Source organism: Mytilus californianus, unplaced genomic scaffold (genome assembly GCF_021869535.1).
Source record: "Mytilus californianus isolate M0D057914Y unplaced genomic scaffold, xbMytCali1.0.p SCAF_2, whole genome shotgun sequence".
In the NCBI taxonomy this organism is placed as follows: domain Eukaryota; kingdom Metazoa; phylum Mollusca; class Bivalvia; order Mytilida; family Mytilidae; genus Mytilus; species Mytilus californianus.
The window spans coordinates 64,826,769-64,847,897 of record NW_026262668.1 but is presented as its reverse complement, the minus strand read 5'-3'; the positions used below and the strand labels follow the sequence as shown (position 1 = coordinate 64,847,897).

The 21,129-nt window shown below is 33.4% G+C and overlaps 1 protein-coding gene across 1 annotated transcript in view; it reads right to left on the bottom strand.

Moving 5' to 3' along the window:
• The window catches only part of LOC127730245 (methionine--tRNA ligase, cytoplasmic-like), an 83,324-nt gene that overhangs the window by 12,527 nt on the left and 49,668 nt on the right, over positions 1–21,129 (bottom strand). The window contains exons 16-22 of the mRNA XM_052238544.1: positions 12,909–13,042; positions 12,306–12,385; positions 10,729–10,860; positions 10,250–10,354; positions 9,537–9,720; positions 8,168–8,263; positions 580–669 (exon numbers count right to left, since the gene is read on the bottom strand). Of these exons, the coding sequence (XP_052094504.1) occupies positions 580–669; positions 8,168–8,263; positions 9,537–9,720; positions 10,250–10,354; positions 10,729–10,860; positions 12,306–12,385; positions 12,909–13,042 (821 nt within the window). The remainder of the gene's footprint in view (positions 1–579; positions 670–8,167; positions 8,264–9,536; positions 9,721–10,249; positions 10,355–10,728; positions 10,861–12,305; positions 12,386–12,908; positions 13,043–21,129) is intronic.

Below are 21,129 nucleotides of genomic sequence, written 5' to 3'. Positions count from 1 at the left end.
AGATCTTACTTTGCTGAACATTATTGCTGCTTACAGTTTATATATATCTATAATAATATTCAAAATAATAACAAAAAACTGCAAAATTTTGTTAAAACTACCAATTCGGTGGCAGCAACCCAACAATGGGTTGTTTGATTCGTCTGAAAATTTCAGAGCTGATAGATCTTGACCAACTGAACAAGTTTATCCCTTGTCAGATTTGCTCTAAAAGCTTTAGTTTTTTAGATATAAGCCAAAAACTGCATTTGACCCCTATGTTCTATTTTAAGCCATGGCGGCCATGTTTGTCGATGGATCAAAACTTCGGATACAATTTATAAACTAGATACCCTAAGGAACATTAAGGTAAAGTTTGAAGGTATTTGGCCCAGTAGTTTCAGAGGAGAAGATTTTTGAAATAGTTTACGACGACAGACGACGACTAAAGACGACGTACGACGACGGACGCCAAGTGATGGCATAAGCTCACATGGGGCCCTTCGGGCCCCGGTGAGCTAAAAAGTACTTTTTTCTCATCGACCTTTCATAACACGCAGGGGATCCGATGAACGAGGTATTAATTTGGCGTGGCCTTACCTGTTTAGTAACTTCATCTGTTAACCTTTCTACTTCTGCATTGTTCATAGGACCATTGGCCGCAGGGCCAGAAACAGCTGTTTTCTCCCCCTGAAAGAGACCATTAAAAGCTGTTGTAATTAAGCATATATACTCATCATAGATACCAGGCTTAAATTTTGTACACCAGATGTGAGTTTTGTCTAAAAATAAGGCTCATCAGTGACGCGCTAATAAAAATAAATTTTGATAGTGTCCACATGTGGACACAGATGATACCCCCGCTTGCATATTATATAGTTATAAAGGGACATAACTGAAGAACGGTAAAAGTGACGCTACCCAAATTTGAACTTGATCTGAGTTTTGTGGTAATAAGCATTGTGTGTAAGTCTCATAACATTTGGTTGAGGCTAACTTAAGAAGAGAACAGAAACTAAAAATTCAGCAATTTTTCTATTTGTAAACACGCATAACTCTAGAACGGTTGTGTATATTAAAATTTTATTACAACAAACTAAATAAACTGTTATCACAGAGATATGTCTCGCCTTTTTGTAATTTTGATAATGCAAATGTTGAAATTAAAATAGCAATACTTTAACATGTAAGTTATGCAAATATTCAAAGTCGATGAACCATTACTGAAGGTACATGGCTAAACAATCTCCATGGAATGAGACATGCCAATGCTAATACAACTGCATACCAAATACCATTGACTTATTATAAGTCGTTCCCTTTAAACAAACCTAAACACAAACATTAACATAGAAATTTCAAAGTCAATGAACCATGATCAGGGGTGGGGCTTTATAATCTCCATGGAAACGATACTTGCAAATGCCAATAAATTTGCATACCAAAATATCATTGACTTAACATTAGCAGTTCATCTTAAACTGATCTAATCACAAACTAATACATGTAAACTAAGCAAAAGTTTCAAAGTAAATAGACCATGACTGAGGGGGCGGGGCCAAATATTCTCCATGGAAATGAGATGTGCTAATGCTTATACAACTGAACACCAATTAACATTAGCCTACCACTAATGGTTCCCCTTGAACTGACCTAATGACAAACTAATACATGTTAACTTATCAAAATTTTCAAAGTCTATAGACCATGACTAAGGGGGCAGAGCCAAATAATCTCCATGGAAATGAGATATGCCAATGCTTATACAACAATACCAAATATCATTGACCTACCACTAGTGATTCCCCATAAATTGACCTAATCACAAACTGATACATGCATGTAATCTATGAAAAGTTTCAAAGTCAATAGACCTTGACTGAGGGGGCGGGGCCAAATAATCTCCATGGTAATGAGATGTGCCAATGCTAATACAACTGCATACTAAATATCATTGACCAACCACTAGTGGTTCACCATGAACTAGACCTAATCACAAACTAATACATGTTAACTTAGAAAATTTTCAAAGTCTATAGACCAGGACTAAAGGGGCTGAGCCAAATAATCTCCATGGAAATGAGATATGCCAATGCTTATACAACAATACCAAATATCATTGACCTACCACTAGTGGTTCCCCATAAATTGACCTAATCACAAACTGATACATGCATGTAATCTATGAAAAGTTTCAAAGTCAATAGACCTTGACTGAGGGGGCGGGGCCAAATAATCTCCATGGTAATGAGATGTGCCAATGCTAATACAACTGCATACCAAATATCATTGACCTACCACTAGTGGTTCACCATGAACTGGACCTACCGTTATCACAAACTAATACATTGTTGACCACGCCGCCGTTGTCGCCAATGCTGGAAACAGCATACCTATGTCTCGCTTTTTGACTTCATCAAAGCAAAAAAAAAAATTCAGCAATTTTTATGTTTATAAAGGGACATAACTCAAGAATGGTAAAAGTGTTGCCACCAAATTTTGTACTTAATCTGTATTATGTAGTAATAAGCATTGTGTATAAGTTTCATAACATTTGGTTAAGGCAAACTAAAGTTAGAAAACGGAAACAAGAAATTTGTACTTGATCTTAGTTTTGTGGTAATGAATATTGTGTATAGGTTTCATAATGTTTGGTTGGGGCAAACTTAAGTTACAGAATGGAAACTAAAAATTTTGCAATCTTTCGATTTTTATTGGGGCATAACTCAATAATGGTTAAAGTGACACTACCCGCATTCAACTTGATCTGTGTTTTATCAGTGGAAGTCAAAATTAAACATTGCAATGTATAAAGCATTGATTGCAGTTGATTCAACTATAATCATGGACAAAGGAAGATAACTCCAATTTTAAAAATTACTTGATATTTAGAAGAAAATAAAAAATTTTGCAATTTTTCCATTTATAAAGGGGCATAACTCTAGAACGGTTAAAGTGACGCCACCAAAATTCAAACTTGATATGTGTTTTGTGGTAATAAGCATTGTGTATAAGTTTCATAACATTTGGTTGAGGCAAACTTAAGTTAGAGAACGGAAACGAAAAATTCAGCAATTTTTCCATTTGTAAAGGGGCATAACTCTAGAACGGTAAAAGTGACGCCACCAAAATTCAAACTTGATCTGTGTTTTGTGGTAATTAGCATTGTGTATAAGTTTCATAACATTTGGTTGTGGCAAACTATAGTTAGAGAACGGAAACGAAAAATTCAGCAATTTTTCCATTTGTAAAGGGGCATAACTCTAGAACGGTTAAAGTGACGCCACCAAAATTCAAACTTGATCAGCGTTTTGTGGTAATAAGCTTTGTGTATAAGTTTCATAACATTTGGTTGAGGCAAACTAAAGTTAGAGAACGGAAACGATAAATTCAGCAATTTTTCCATTTGTAAAGGGTCATAACTCTAGAAAGGTAAAAGTGACACCACCAAAATTCAAACTCGATCTGTGCTTTGTGGTAATAAACATTGTGTATATGTTTCATAAGATTTGGTTGAGGTAAACTAAAGTAAGAGAACGGAAACCAATTTTGGGACGTACGTACGTACGTTCGTATGTACGTACGTACATACGTACAGACGGACAAGGGTAAAACTTAATGCCCCATCCGCTACGGCGGGGGCATAAAAACTTGTAAGGGTTCCACGGAACCTAGTGTCTCGCCTTCTTTTGCTGTTAGTCGCAGGCGCAACAAAAATGGGGAAAAAATTATTAAAAATTTTCCTCTAGATACTATCTTTTGATTGTAAGAAGTTCTTTTCAAGTTTGGTAAAAATCCAAGAAAGTTTATGAATCTAATAAATGTTTTAAAAACTTTAACTGCAGACTGTACATAATGTTAACTGGAATAAAACTAAGTCCATTTATAAGTAATATATGGAAAAACAGGAAATAAATTTTTACAAAATTTCCTTCTAGATACTAGCTTTTGATCACAAACAAGCTTCTGTCCAAGTGTGGTACAAATCCAGGATAGTTTGAGAAAGTTATTAAAATTTGAAAAACTTTAACCACAGAGTGAATGTTATGTTAACTGACAAAAAAAACTAAGTCCATATATGAGTAAAATACCGATAAACATGATTTTTTTTTTACAAAATTTTCTTGTGGATACTATCTTATGATTATAAACAAGCTTCTGTCCAAGTTTGGTACAAATCTAGGATAGTTTAAGAAAGATATTAAAATTTGAAAAACTTTAACCACAGAGTGAATGTTATGCTAACTGGTAGAAAAACTAAGTCCATATATGAGTAAAATACGGATAAACAGGATTTTTTTTTTTACAATATTTTCTTCTGGATACTATCTTATGATTATAAACAAGCTTCTGTCCAAGTTTGGTTGAAATGCAGAATAGTTTAAGAAAGCTATTAAAATTTCAAAAACTTTAACCACAGAGTGAATATTTGTGGACGCCGCCGACGGAATGTAGGATTGCTGTCTCGCTTTTGTGCCAAAAGTCGCAGGCTCGACAATAAATGAGTACTTCAGCACATCATCTCCTTTCAGAAATATTTTGGTTGAACTAATTAAGACTACAAGCATGACCCCAAAGAAAATTTTTTCACCTCTGAAAAACAAATTTTTGAAAAAAATAAAAAACAAAATTTCTCTTGCTCACTCCACTTTTTTCAACAGTAGGAGTTGATAATTACATACTGCTGAGAATCTACAATAAAATGCTTCGCTGAGCGCAGCCTGATACGCCCGCAGTGGTCCAACCCTGAACAGTTGGGGCAAATTTGGATACAATATTCAAGCTTGATACTGTCTGAATTTTGATTGTGATCAAATTTTTGACATAATAAAGGTTTCTGACACAAAATAAATGTGGTCAAAGATCTTACAAATCTATTGCCCAATACTGCGCAATTGAAGATTTCTTCTTTAAACTTTTCAAAAATTTGATTTGAACACTTTTGAAAAAAAATATGAATTCCTTACAAAAATTGGAAAAAAATCCCCCCCCCCCCCCCCCCAAAAAAAAACAACTTTTGGAAATCCCCCCTGGAGCAATAACCCAAAGACTCAATCCCATCCTACCCTTTGTAGTATGGAACCTTGTAGTACAATTTCAGAGAGATCCATACACTTAAACACAAGTTATTGTCTGGAAACTAGAAAAAATGCTCCTTTTTTGCCCTTTTTTGGCCCCTAATTCCTACAAGTTTGAGGCAATTATCCCCAAACTCAATCCCAGCCTTCCCTTTGTGATATGGAACCTTGTGGTACAATGTCAGAGAGATCCATACACTTACACACAAAGTATTGTCCGGAAACTACAAAAACTGTTGTTTTTGGCCCTTAATTCCTAAACTGTTGGCCCCATAACCCCTTAAATGAATCCCAACCTTCTACTTGTGGTATTAAACATTGTGGTACAATTTCAGAGCAATCAAAATACTTATACACAAGTTAATATCCTGAAACTAGAAAAATGCTTGTTTTTGGCCCCTTTTGGGCCCCTAATTCCTAAATGGTTGGGACCATCATCCCCAAAATCAATCCCAACCTTCCTTTTGTGGTATTGAACCTTCTTAAAAAATTTCATAGAGATCCATTCACTTAAACTAAAGATATTGTCCAGAAACCAATGTGTCTTCGGCCGCCAACGACGACATCATACCATTATACGATCCCAAAAATTTGTTTGCGCTCGTATAAAAAATAGCAAGAGCCTTTTGATCTTTTAAAATGGTATTCAAAGGGAGTGTTATTTGATCTTTCATATGGTGTTCAAATTTGGGTCATTTGATCTTTCCTATAGTTTTAAAGGCAGGTGTTGTCTGATCTTTTCAGTGGTATTCAAAACAAGCATTCTGAGAGTACTGCATGGCAATACATAGTCCCCTAAAGGTCAAAAATATTGTACTGGAACAAAATGCTAACTTGATCTATAACTTGCCATGGTGTTAACTATATAAGAAATATCAAGTCAATATATTCAAGCATGACAAAAAAAAGTGTGGAAAACTGATTATTTAAGTGAATTTTCAAAGTCCAAGGACCATAACTCTGCACAAAATCATCAGACCGGAACAAAATTCGAACTTGATCTGTAACTTGACATGATAAAACTACATACCAATTATCAAATTAATATCTTCAAGCCTGATGAAAAAAGCGCAGAAAACTGATTATTTGAGTGAATTTTCTAAGTCCAAGGACCATAGCTCTGCACAAAACCATCAGACCTGAACAAAATTCGACCTTGATCTGTAACTTGTCATGATAAAACAATATACCAAATATCAAATCAATATCTTCAAGCACAAAGAAAAAAAGTGTGGAAAACTGATTTGCCGGACAGACAGACAGACAGACAGACAGACAGACAGACAGACTGACGGACAGAGTGCAAACCTTAAGTCCCCTTTGACTTCATGTATCTCAACTTCAAGATTTATTTAGGTAGAAATGTGTCTTCCTGACTCCTAACTATTAGAGCTGAACAGGGGTTAAAACAGCATGATTATAACAAAGGTCCAGGTCATTTCTGGTAAAATTCATGATAAGATAAGTCCAAGGGAATTCAGCCAGGCTCAGTTGTGCTTGTTATCTTTTTCATTGGCATTCAAAATATTCATGCAAAGCAGTAACTTTGAATGTTTTCAAATAGTTCACAAATTCACATTATATAAATAATTTGAAAATAACAGATTTTGCCACTTTTGCTGAATAGATAGCCAGTAAAGCCTTAGACTTTCAAATACTGTACAATCCATCAAATATCTTATACAACAATGCCTTTATATGTCATTTATGGTTGTAATGGGATGTTTAGTTGCTGCATCATTGACATATACCCCACATTTCACTGAATTGATTTCATACCATAATATATATTTGGAAATTTTATTCTCAAATTTAGTTCCTTTGTTCCTTGAAGACACGAGAATCTCATTTTTGTAATCCCAATTAGTTATGGTGGTTGTGATATGATACATGGATGTCATAGATGTCTGTCCCTTTCAATTGTTTGTTTGCGTTTTTGAAAATAAAATTTGCAATCTAAATCTCTTCTCTATAAACTGCATGATGAATTTCACCTTAATATACAAATAGCAAAACCTTACAATAATTCAAAATCATACGAGGTTTGAATTATTGACTTGCAAGCCAATAATACATCAGCAATGCTTTTGACCTTATTTTGACAAAATTGAAGCAAACTAATTGCTAATAGCAAAATATTATTTCGCAAGTCTGCTTTAAAAAATGTTTGAAACAAACAAAAAATAACATTTTGATTTTTTTGTCAACTTCCTAGCAAATGCCCCTTTAATTCTGAACTTTGACATAAAACAGTATTGAAGTCAATGATGTATTAAATGTCTGTTAGAGTGACCTTCTTTTGGCAGGAGGTTGCTATATCCCCAAATATGATTTCTTCTGCGAAGTAATATGATTGTGGGTCACATATTATTTGAAAGTCCAAATATAGTTTATAAGAATGACATTTACTTGAGATTGACCTAAGCCTGAAATGGTCTCTAGAAACCCTGCTGCCTTACTTACCTCATTTAAAAATCATTGAACATTTTGAACAGTCATCAATATTCACCTAGTCTTTAACTGAGATATTACAAATCAAACATAATCAAACAAGTAGATAATTAGAAAGTCAAATAAGATAAATGTAGTAAGTCTTCCTTTACCTTACTCCTTTTATGAAAATGTCTTCATGATATAGATATTCTTATATATCTAATTTCTATTAAGACCTGGTTTTATTTCCTCATTCGAGTTTTAGAAATTTAACAATATTCTCATTTTAATAACAATTACTTATCTTATCATTAATTTTGACAAATAATATACTGCTCCAATAATGCAAACAAATATTTTGACTTAACTTCACCTTATCACAGTCTAACAAATTTGGTTTGGGGCTACATCTGTATATTAAGTTAACTCTGTCAAATTATTATTCTAAACTACTGCTTTCTTCTTAATTTTGTAGATTGAGCAATGGTCGCACAAAATGAGGATGTCATAGTGAAAGGTGCCATTCCCTACTTTAATATATTAAATAATTTTCTCTAAATGTAAACAAAGGAATCAATAATTAATGAAACAAAATTTAAGAGCTCAGTTTTTTTTTGAGGCCAAATAATACTCTCATTTACCACGGACACAATCTACTGATATCTAAGGAAACATACCTTTTTTGCCTTTGTCTCAGGGGCTGGCTGTCCAGCAAACATCTTTTTAAATTCCTCTATTTTACAAGCTTCTATTTTCTGGAACAAAGGACTTGGCTGCCAAAAAAAATAAGATTATCTGAAATTTATTCAGTTGACTTAGACTTCTACTTGCTGTATATCAAATAGGCATTTTACAATTAGGCCAAAAACAATATATGTGTGTTTCCTACCTCCTAACCAACCTTAAGTTTGATTGCCAACCCTTAAAGATCTTGTTGCCTCTTCAAAAAATGATTCAAGAAATAGCATATTGCGTGCTTTAAGTAGTAGACAAATACTATTTCCTCTGGATTATTCAGTCAAATTTGACCAAAATCTAGTGAAAAAGTTGTCATTTACATATGTACCATTATGCATGCACCAATTCCCAAAGTGTTATGTAAATCAAGATCATACTTAGAGAAAACATGTAATTTCACCAGATTTATCAAAACGCCAAAAAAAAACCAGACCTGCCCTATTTTCTGGCAAGGGACCATACATGTTTTTCATTGATATATACCAGTATATTTTGTCCCAAAGCAAATACTGAAAATCCGATCTGATGCCCTATAAACAGAGAGACCACTCTCAAATGTTTTTTTTTTGTTTTCCATGTATCAAAATGTTATCAACAACAGAGGGTAGTCTGTAATATTGTAAGAAAATAAAAGGATCATTTTTAGACTACTTCCAAATCAATGTCAAATAATAGATTTTGTCAAGAGATTAAAATTGGGGTCAAAACTCTAATTTGGCATTAAAATTAGAAAGATCATATCATATAAAATATGTGTACTAAGTTTCAAGATGATTGGACATCAACTTCATCAAAATCTACCTTGACCAAAAACTTTAACTTGAAGCGGGACAGACAAACGGAGGGAGGGACAGACGAACGGACAGATGCACAGACCGAAAAACATAATGCCCCTCTACTATCGTAGGTGGGGCATAAAAAAAAACATATATTTGACAATGCAAAACTCTGCCTGTCCTTTTTCCTTATCTAATGCAAATTTTCATTGATGTAAATGACAAAATAAAGAAATATGGTACAAATAAATAGCCAAATTGTCAAAGAATGAAAAATTGTACCTAAATGAATTCTCAAAGAAACTCATGTGACAAAATTTTGCTATACTCCCATTACTTGTCTTTAAAAATTTTGGCATCATAAAATGATTAAGTGATAGATCAGAGCTGGACTCCAAAATCTACACTTGACCTATTTTTGCTCTCATTGTTCACAAGAATCTGATATCAACACATCAGCAATTGAAAGACATGTCCTCCACAACTGAAGTTAAAAATTTATATGCATAAAAGTGCTGTGAAAGTTTGCTACCTTTCCAATTTTATGCCCGGGTGGCAGGTGGCATACAAATTCTCTATACACTACATTAGAGTCTGATGGTGTGTTTAACTGTGTCTGTATAGTCTGACTTGTCTCTGGCATATACGGCTGTAGTAACACTGACAAAAGATTGGCAATGTTGACAGCTAAACTAACAACTGTTCCTGATCTTGACCTATAGATAGAGTATACAACTTAAAGGTGGATCAGAGAATAAATGTTTTACATGTAATATCTTTATATAAAGTAATAGTTATTGCAGTTTTAACATATTTTATCAACTATGTCATCTTGGTTATAAAACAAATACAATATCTATGTACCTTCAATGACCCAAATTAAGAGGGAAAACGGTGGGAACAATCAAAACTAGTTGAAAAATGTTGATGTATCTGTCATAAGCCATCAACCACATTGACAGTTGTCTTTAGTGGTGAAATTGAAATACTGATTCAGAATGACTGCTTATTTATTATGAATACAATTTTTTTTTTAAATTTCAGAATTTAGAATTAATTACTTATATCTTTAACACCAATAAATTCAATAAATTCAAAGAAAATGTCTTTTTGATTGAAATGTTTTACATTTCAGTAAACATTTAATATTCATACTAAGGGTTCCATGAATAAATTTCCAAATTATACAATTTCTCATTTATAAGTTAGGCTATAATAATAAATGGACACTTGTCAACAACTAACTTGTCCTCTGCACCTCCTTTAACTAAGACCCATGGTTTGTTGGACTGCATAAACTGGTTCCCTAATCTGGATATACTCATTATGTTACGTATAGAGTCTCTCAATCTAAAATATAGGAATGTATAGATCTAATGCAAACAAAATGTCTCAATTCTTATATGTGAGTTTCTCCAAATTACAACTCATAAGCAGGATGTTTTAATTTGACAACACATTTTACCTTAAAGTATGCCATTAAAAGTTTTAGGTTTTTGATTGAAAGAGCTGTTTGCTTTGGTAAAAAAAAATATAAAGACATTTTCAAAATGGTATTTGTACTGCTAACATTGTTTACTTGACTGTGGTTTGACTTCAGTTTGCAAGGTAAAATTTCTGACCATTTTAATAGTTTTATCTGATCAAACAAACTGCAAAAGCCTCAAATTTTTAATTTAAGCCATCTACATTTCTCTTAATTCTTATAAAAAAAATATACTTACATTGCCTGTTCCATATTATCGATGTAGGTTTGTAACTCTCTGTTTATTAGGGCTAACAGCTCCTTATCTTCATCTCTAAGATTCATTTCTTGGATAACTCCACCAAAGTTGTCACTAAGAAACTTCAATCCCCTACCAAAACATAATGTTTTTCTTACAATTAACATTAAACACAATGTCTTTTTTTCTTGACTTTTAAACAAAAAATTTCTATTGTTTTTTTTTTTTTTCTTTAAAAAATATTGTTATATTATTAATTTCCGACCATATTTGTATCAAAATCCTGATTTGATTTTTTGATTTTGTTGGAATTTTATAGATATCATATTGTCTTCTAGACAATAACAACATATAAGTTGTTATTTCATTTCCTTTTTTTGTTTACATCTTATGTATATGAAGATTTTTTTTCTTCAAATAATCGATCATAGATATTTTTTTATAAAACTTTTAACAATATCATGAAATTCATAACATGATGTCACAAAGTATATCGGTTTTTAGATATTCTAAAAATAACCGTGCAATATGCTTTTTGCTGTGCAATATGCTTTTTTCTATCCGCCGTTTTCTCTCTACCTTCGAAAATATAGTTTAACATGTGACTATCTCTGAACGAATCAAATTAGTTAAAAAATACGAATTAATAATATTACTGGGGATTCATTTACTATTCTGGTTACCAATTTATGCAGTTTTGCCAAAGTCTACATATATTCATATAGAAAATTTGTAATTGGTTGCACTAATAAATTCATGATTCCCCTGTACCAACAAACTTCATAAAAATTGGTATCCAACAAATAATAATGAATCCACAGTATGTCATTTTTAAAAAAAATAAATATATTGAGTTATTTTTTTGAGTACCCTCAATGCATTCAGTGAAGACATAATCTTTCAATCAGTTTAATTGAAGTCTGGAGCTGGCATGTCAGTTAACTGCTAGTAGTCTGTTGTTATTTATGTATTATTGTCATTTTGTTTATTTTCTTTGGTTACATCTTCTGACATCAGACTCGGACTTCTCTTGAACTGAATTTTAATGTGCGTATTGTTATGCTTTTACTTTTCTACATTGGCTAGAGGTATAGGGGGAGGGTTGAGATCTCATAAACATGTTTAACCCTGCCGCATTTTTGCGCCTGTCCCAAGTCAGGAGCCTCTAGCCTTTGTTAGTCTTGTATTATTTTTAATTTTAGTTTCTTGTGTACAATTTGGAGTTTAGTATGGCGTTCATTATCACTGAACTAGTATATATATTTGTTTGTGGGCCAGCTGAAGGACGCCTCCGGGTGCGGGAATTTCTCGCTGCATTGAAGACCTGTTGGTGGCCTTCTGCTGTTGTCTGTTCTGTGGTCGGGTTGTTGTCTCTTTGACACATTCCCCATTTCCATTCTCAATTTTATGTGATGAGGATTTGTCTTCTTTTACTCATGTCTACCTTTTGATTTTGCTACTTTCTACAAAGTTATGATTATCACTGTTTTTGCTTTTATTTTAGCTAAATTATTAGATATTGACTTTTGTTTGAATATATAAATTTTACTTGATGTCATAGATTCAGGTCCTTTTACCTGTTAATGAAGTTTCCAAGATTGTTTAGAAGTTCACTATTATTTTTCAACAAGAAATCGTCCCAACTGAAGCTGCTATCCTGCAATGAAAATTAGACTTTAAAATTATATCTTTAATGTAATTGGTCCAGACACTTAAAAATCAAATTATAAACAAAAGTGTCAATTGAAAATGTATTCACATGTCATCTTATAAGACAGATTTTTACCAAAAAAAAATATATATATATAAATTTCCAACACTTTTCAGTATATAGACATATTTACAATTATAGGCAAATTGTCAGCCATTATCTAAAATCTCACAAGTTAACTTTGAACCGTGTTTACTATCTTAAATTTCAATCAAACTTATGCCTCCAATTAATGCTGTGAGTATTTAAGGAATAAGGTAGCAAGTGAAAGCACAAGTTCAGCAAAAGATCTCCATGAAAAAAAAGCTTTATCACTTGCTTTCATATCATTTGAATCTAAGCGAATCTAAGATCATTGTTTAAATATCAAAATCATAAACTAAACTAAGATGATGTCATCTTACTTGGGTGTAAAGCAACTCACTGAATATGAATGAGAATTACATGAGATTTTTGTCTTATATTTTACCTGTGATTCTGGTCTGACATACAGTAAGTAAAATCTAAAGATATCAGCAGGTAACCCTGTGTCCTTAGCTTGGTTTCCAAACACACCTGTTCCACGACTTTTGGAAAATTTGCCATCTTCGTAGTTCAGGTACTCTAGTGGGAGAAAAGAAAATTATCTTTATATGAAATATGTTGTATTGAAAGCAAACTATAACTTGCAATGACATTGACAAGTAATCCCTAATTCATATTTAGAGCTATTCAACTTACACATTATAGATATGACCACCCATTTGCTTGTTTATATCTTTAACTTTCAATGACATTGGTATTGACAATTCTAATAGTACGCTATTCTTTCGCTTTGGAAACAAAGCCATGTTCTAATTCCAATAGAACATGGGCTGCACGTGTTTGACATTACAATTGAAATTGCAATGTCAGTTGTATATTGAACAATGCTGGAGTTGAAAATGGATATTTGTGTTGGTGTTGCTTGCTAGGATATTAAATAAAATCATTTTAAAAGTAAGTTTACATGTATCTGTTAATTTTTTGTTGTGAAATAGTTGATTTTCTATAATATTGTTGCTTCATCAAATCAAAATGGTTGCCTTTCAAACATGTATTATTGGACAATTTCGAAGTACAAAAGTTCTTAATTTTCCTAGTAGAATCAAAATAATGCTAATGCTCAGTAAACATGTATTATTGGTCAATTTCGAAGTACAAAAGTTCTAAATTTTCCTATTAGAATCAAATTAATGCTAATGCTCAGTATAAAGATATTGACAAATATAATGCCTACCCATGTTAAAATGAGCAAATAGTATGGCATGAAAGAATTATTTCTTAAGTAATCCCCATTTCATATTTTCACACATTAATCACCATCCATCCTCCCTGACATACCATCAAAACAACTTCTATGTCTATTTTGATTGGATATCATATGTCTTCCTTGGTAGAAATAGTTAGCAGATAGATCTTGACATTCTGAGTATTTTTTACCCAGCCAGATTTTCTGCATACATATTATAGATTTCAAGATATTAGACATTTATTTGCACATTTTAAGCAATACCAGCCATGTTTTGATTGAAAATGGGATAATTCAAAATATCTTTAAAAGGAGACTCACTAAAAATTGAGGTAGGGAAACTTTTGTTCAAATCTGCCCAGTGGTTTCAGTGTAGATTTCTGAAAAAGTTTGAGATGGATGACAGAAGGACCACAAAGTGGTGTTAAAAGCTCACACAGGTCAGCTAAAAAATGAGAGTTTTGGAAAGTTACTAAGGGGATATTCATACAAACTTAAGCATAAGGATTTGGGAAAGTTATTTAGGGGATATTGGTTTATGGCAATTTGGTACCTTTATTTTCATTTTTCAAACCCCATAACCTGACGAATATTGGTTTCTTAAGTTAAACCACATAAAACTTTCCATGACAGCCTTGGAAGACAGCAGTTTAATTGTACTTGTCGGATAGGTCATTATATTGCTAGAAAACCAAATAATCTCATTAAACCTAAATTCTGATTTCATAAACTAATTGAAATAAGAAAATGAAGTCAAAGGCATATATCTGATAGAAACTTAAGATCATAAGACACGTTCGTACCACTTATGGTTTATATTATAGTGTGTTTTTCTATGTTGTGATGTTATACTATTGTTTCAGGTAGGGTGAACATTGGCGCCTATTAAAACGTTTAAACCCGCTGGATTTGTTTGCACTTGTCAAAAGTCAGGAACCTGAAGTTCAGTGGTTGTCGTTTGTTGATGTGGTTCATAAGTGTTTCTTGTTTTTTTATATAGATTATACCGTTGGTTTTCCTGTTTGAATGGTTTTACACTAGTCATTTTTGGGCCCTTTATAGCTTGCTGTTCGGTGTGAGCCAAGGCTCCGTGTTGAAGGACGTGCTTTGACCTATAATGGTTTACTTTTACAAATTGTGACTTGGATGGAGAGTTGTCTCATTGGCACTCATACCACATCTTCTTATATCTATTTACTTAATTGAAATAAGAAAATGGAGTCAAAAGCATATATCAGATAGAAATGTAAGACCATAAGACACGTTAGTACCTAATATGGTTTATTTACTTTAATTGAAAAAAGAAACTGAAGTCAGGCATATATCAGATAGAAACGTTAGACCATAAGACACGTTCTTACCACATATGGTTTATTTACTTAATTGAAACAAGAAAATGAAGTCAAAGACAACTGACATATATCAGAAAAAAACTTCTGACCATTAGAATTATTGGTACAAATCAAGGTACAAATCCTGATTGTTAATCTCCTCTTTCTCTTTGAAATATCAAGATGAGATAATTAAAACTGTGGCCTTCAAATCAGCAACCAGATTAGGTACATTGTACCTGTCTTTCCATCTGAGACAGATGTCTATCACCAAACAATATTTTTTTATTTTTTTTATATGCTTAAACATACTCTAAAGATTGTTGTCCTGTTAAATGTAATTTTAAGTTATTATCACATTTCTGAAGGAAACTTACAGTAACTATTCATTAACACTTTTAAATGGTAACCTTTATTTGCATTTTCTTTTTTATATATATTAATCTTTTAAATTCATATACATTTAAACAATTTACACATTGTGTGTCTGGATAATTTAAAGGGCCTTCAATATTGGCAGTGTATGTTTTAGGGAGAAAAAAATTAAGTTGTTTTAGCGACAACAACTAGAGGCTCTCAAGAGCCTGTGTCACTCACCTGTATCTACTTTGGTTTTGGGAATCATGTAAAAATAGATTAAAATCATAACAGATACCCTAAAAATGATTGAGGCCAAATTTGGTTTAATATTGGCCCCGTAATTTAATCAAAAGCAGAAGGCTTTTGGAAAGTTTACAGAAATTACAAATAAATTCATTGAAATTGTAGAAAATGACTTTATAAGGACAATAACTCCAACAAGATGTCAATTGACAATATTGCTCATGTTGACTTATGTGTAGATCTTCTTTTCTTGATATTTTTGCAGTTTACAGAAGATCTCAATATATAAAGATACATGTATTAAGGTCTTCATCAGCACCTCATAAGGAACATTTATGCCATGTTTAGTTTCATTCCATTCAGTGCTCCTCTAGAAGAAGCATTTGCATGTATTTCCCATAGGGTCTTATGTAAAACTAAGTCCCCTGCTGGCGGCCATCTTGGATAATGGATCAGCTACAAAGTGACAACACTTGGTCAGCACCTCATAAGGAACATTCATGCCATGTTTGGTTTCATTCCATTCAGTGGTTCTCTAGAAGAAGTTCAAAATGTAAAAAGTTAACGACGACGACGACGGACAAAGGACGCCAATAAACTGCTTCGCTGAGCGCAGCTGGATACACCTGCAGAGGTCCAACCCTGAACAGTTGGGGCAAAAATGGACACAATATTCAAGCTTGATACAGGTCTGAATTTGGATTGTAATTAAATATTTGACATATTATAGGTTTCTGAATCAATGTAGTCGAAGAACTTGAAATTGGTTACTAGTATATGAATTGAATTTATATTCAATTAAAGATTTCTTGCTGTTGTGCAATACGCTGTGCTGTTGCGAACACAGCATTTAATTGTACTTGTCGGATAGGTAATTATATAGCTAGAAAACCATTTTTCCCCAAAAATTGACAATAATTCTGTTTACAGTTGTCCTATTACTAAAACATTGAAGTAAATACATAACCGAAAATATCAAATAATCTCATTAAACCTAAATTCTGATTTCATAAACTAATTGAAATAAGAAAATGGAAGTCAAAGGCATATATCTGATAGAAACTTAAGATCATAAGACACGTTCGTACCACATATGGTTTATATCATAGTGTGTTTTTCTATGTTGTGATGTTACACTATTGTTTCAGGTAGGGTGAAGGTTGGCGCCTATTAAAACGTTTAAACCCGCTGAATTTGTTTGCACTTGTCCAAAGTCAGGAACCTGATATTCAGTAGTTGTCGTTTGTTGATACGGTTCATAAGTGTTTCTTGTTTTTTTATATAGATTAGACCGTTGGTTTTCCTGTTTGAATGGTTTTACACTAGTCATTTTTGTGCCCTTTATAGCTTGCTGTTCGGTGTGAGCCAAGGCTCCGTGTTGAAGGACGTACTTTGACCTATAATGGTTTACTTTTACAAATTGTGACTTGGATGGAGACTAGTCTCATTGGCACTCATACCACATCTTCTTATATCTATTTACTTAATTGAAATAAGAAAATGAAGTCAAAGGCATACATCAGACCACATTTTGTTTATTTACTTAATTGAAATAAGAAAATGAAGTCAAAGGCATATTTCAGATAGAAACGTTAGACCATAAGACACGTTCGTACCACATATGGTTTATTTACTTAATTGAAATAAGAAAGTGAAGTCAAAGGCATACATCAGATAGAAACGTTAGACCATAAGACTGTTCGTACCACATACATGACATACGGTTTATTTTCTTATTTGAAATATGAAAATGGAGTCAAAGACAACTGACATATATCATCATACAAACATGACCATTAGAATTATTGGTATAAATCATGGATTATTCATCTCCCCTGTCTCTTTGGAATACATGTACTGTAAATTCAGAAATTATTGCATGCATTTATTATTGTGATTTTTGAAGATTGGACAAAAATATGAGATAAATTATTGCAATTTCAGGAAAATCTGCATAAAGATGTATGTTTCAGATATCAGAATGCAAGTTCTTATTAATGCGATACTCACCCAATCGCATTATTCGCATTAATAAAAACCTCATAATAATTTCTGAATTTACAGTATCAAGTTGAAATACATTTTATCACCAGATAATTCTATTCAATCATTAATCACCTCCAACCCCCTGACATACCATAGAAACAAGTTATATGTCTGTTTTGCTTTGATATTGTAGTCTTCCTTGGCAGAAAAAGATAGCAGACAGATATTGACATTCTGAGTATTTTTTACCCAGCAACATTTTCTGTACATATATCATAGATTTCTTAGCAGCACCTCATAAGGAACATTCATGTCATGTTTGGCTTCATTCCATTCAGTGGTTCTCTAGAAGAAGACATTTGTATGTATTGTCCATAGGGTCCTATGTTAAACGAAGTCCCTTTGCTGGCGGCCATCTTGGATCATTGATCGTCTACAGAGTTACAATACTTGGTTAGCAACTCATAAAGAACATTCATGCCATGTTTGGTTTCATTCCATACGGTGGTTCTCTAGGAGAAGACATTTGTATGTCCATACAGGCCTATGTTAAACCAAGTCCCCCAGGCTGGCGGCCATCTTGGATGATTGATCGCCTACAAAGTTACAACACTTAGTCAGCACCTTATAAAGAACATTCATGCCATGTTTTATTTCATTCCATTCAGTTGTTCTCTAAAAGAAGACATATTTATGTATTTCCCATTGGGTCCTATTTTATATTAAGTCCCTCTCAGGCGGCCATCTTGGATCATTGATTGTCTACAGAGTTACAACACTTGGTCAGCACCTCATAAAGAACATTCATGCCATGTTTGGTTTCATTCCATACGGTGGTTCTCTAGAAGAAGACATTTGTTTGTATTGTCCATACGGTCCTATATTAAACCAAGTCCCCCTGGCTGGCGGCCATCTTGGATGATTGATCGCCTACAAAATCACAACACTTAGTCAGCACCTTATAAAGAACATTCATGCCATGTTTTATTTCATTCCATTCACTGGTTCTCTAAAAGAAGACATTTGTATGTATTTCCCATTGGGTCCTACGTTAAACTAAGTCCCTCTCTGGCGGCCATCTTGGATGATGGATCGGCTTCAAAGTAAAAACACTTGGTCAGCACCTCATAAAAAACAATCATGCTATGTTTTGTTTTATTCCATTCAGTGGTTCTCTAGAAGAAGACATTTGTATGTACACATGTATTGTCAATAGGGTCCTACGTTAAATGAAGTCCTTTCACTGGCAGCCATCTTGGATCATTGATTGTTTACAGAGTTACAACACTTGGTCAGCACCTCATAAAGAACATTCATGGCTTGTTTGGTTTCATTCCATACTGTGGTTCTCTAGAAGAAGACATTTGTATGTATTTCCCATTGGGTCCTATGTTAAACTAAGTCCCCCTCTTGCGGCAATCTTGGATGATGGATCAGCTTCAAAGTAACAACACTTAGTCAGCACCTCATAGAGAACGTTCATGCCATGTTTGGTTTCATTCCATTCAGTGGTTCTCTAAAAGAAGACATTTGTATGTATTGTCCATAGGGTCCTATGTTAAATGAAGTCCCCCGCTGGCGGCCATCTTGGATGATGGATCGGCTACAAAGTAACAAAGCTTGGTCAGACCCTCAGGAACATTCATGCCAGGTTTGGTTTCATTCTATTCAGTGGATCTCTAGATGAAATTCAAAATGTTAAAAGTTAACGTCGACGAAGACGCCAAGTGATGAGAAAAGCTCTCAAAAAGTGACACCACCAAAATTCAAACTTGATCTGTGTTTTGTGGTAATAAACATTGTGTATAAGTTTCATAACATTTGGTTTAGGCAAACTCAAGTTAGAGAACGGAAACCAATTTTGGGACGTACGTACGTGGACGGACAAGGGTAAAACTTAATGCCCAGACCACTACGGTGGGGGCATAAAAATTAGTATGTAAATAATTTGGGCATATATTGTTAACAAGAGTGCACACGCTGAAATGTCTCGCCTTCTTTACTAATCATTGATATTATGTTGATAGTTCTAAATATAAAGCTTTATTACAACTGTCACATAAACTTAACATTAACCAAGTAAACTAAACATTGACCAATGAACCATGAAAATGAGGTCAAGGTCAGATGAACCATGCTAGGCAGGCATGTACAGCTAACAATTCTTCCATACAACAAATATAGTTGACCTATTGCTTATAGTTTAAGAAAAACAGACCAAAACACAAAAACTTAACACTGAGCAATGAACCTTGAAAATGAGGTCAAGGTCAAATAAAACCTGCATGACTGACATATACATCATAAAATATTTCCATACACCAAATTTAGTTGAACTATTGCATATAGTATTACAAAAAAAGACCAAAACTCAAAAACTTAACTTTGACCACTGAACCCCCCCCCCCCCCCCCCCTTATCCTAAAGGAGCATACTCATTGCAATAGAAGATAGATTTAGTATAGAGAAAGTATATTTATTTTTACAAGCCAACCATTCATTTTCTCTACATCTTTGTGTAGTTTCTGTGGCTTCTTATAGTTTTGGCATTGTCTATCAATTATAAATTTCAAATGCGCCCTTCCTCCGGACAGGCGTGTTTACAGGTATCCATGAATCATGGAGGAGTGGTTTCATCTTTCTCGTCTTCACAACGTTTAATAGAAACTATGGCATACTTCAGGCTGCTATCGAATTGTTTAACCACTGATACTGGTTCCATAAAGTCAGGCTAAAAATATTCTGTACCTGATTTGTTTGAGACAGAAACTGTTATCGTGTCGGTTTTATGAATATCTACTGAATCATGCGTTCTCAAATCGTCAATGATATCATCGAAGACATCATTCCATGTGCAACTCTTTCTGAATCTGTATAAACAGTTTACTATTAAACTTTTTTGATTGTTATTTGTTTTAATATTGACAGAAGACGACGGCGTAAAGTACTCCTCCATGACTTCATGGATACCTGTAAACAATCTCCATGTGCTTTATGATTAAACGGTCCCATGAATGCTTGACAGGAAGGTAAGAAAAACCGAACTTGAAACGTGTAATCAACCCAGACTTTAAATCATTTCCGGAAACGACCCAAAGTTCTGGATTGGGTCAATACAAAAATTAAAATAATTTCTTCAAATTAAAAGCAATAAAATTTTCACAGTCGGGTGGATTTTTGAGGGTCGGTCGGTAAACTGCAAACAAATAATATTTTAATTTAAGCCTTATAAGTAGGCGACTGATTATTTCAGACATAGTGACTATTTGTAGATCTTTTACTGCTGGCCATTTCTGCCGTTTTAGTTTATGGTTTTCAAAATAATAGCCAAAAAATTAAAAAAATTGGTAAAAATCATTATTTAAGGCCAATTTGTTCATGATTTAAATGTTACTCTCAAAGCTATTAGCATTTACTAAGTGGTAGAGCTTCTAATTTACATATCATCCAAAGATCAACATCAAATCCCTTTACAGATCACTGCCAAAATTCTGAATGTC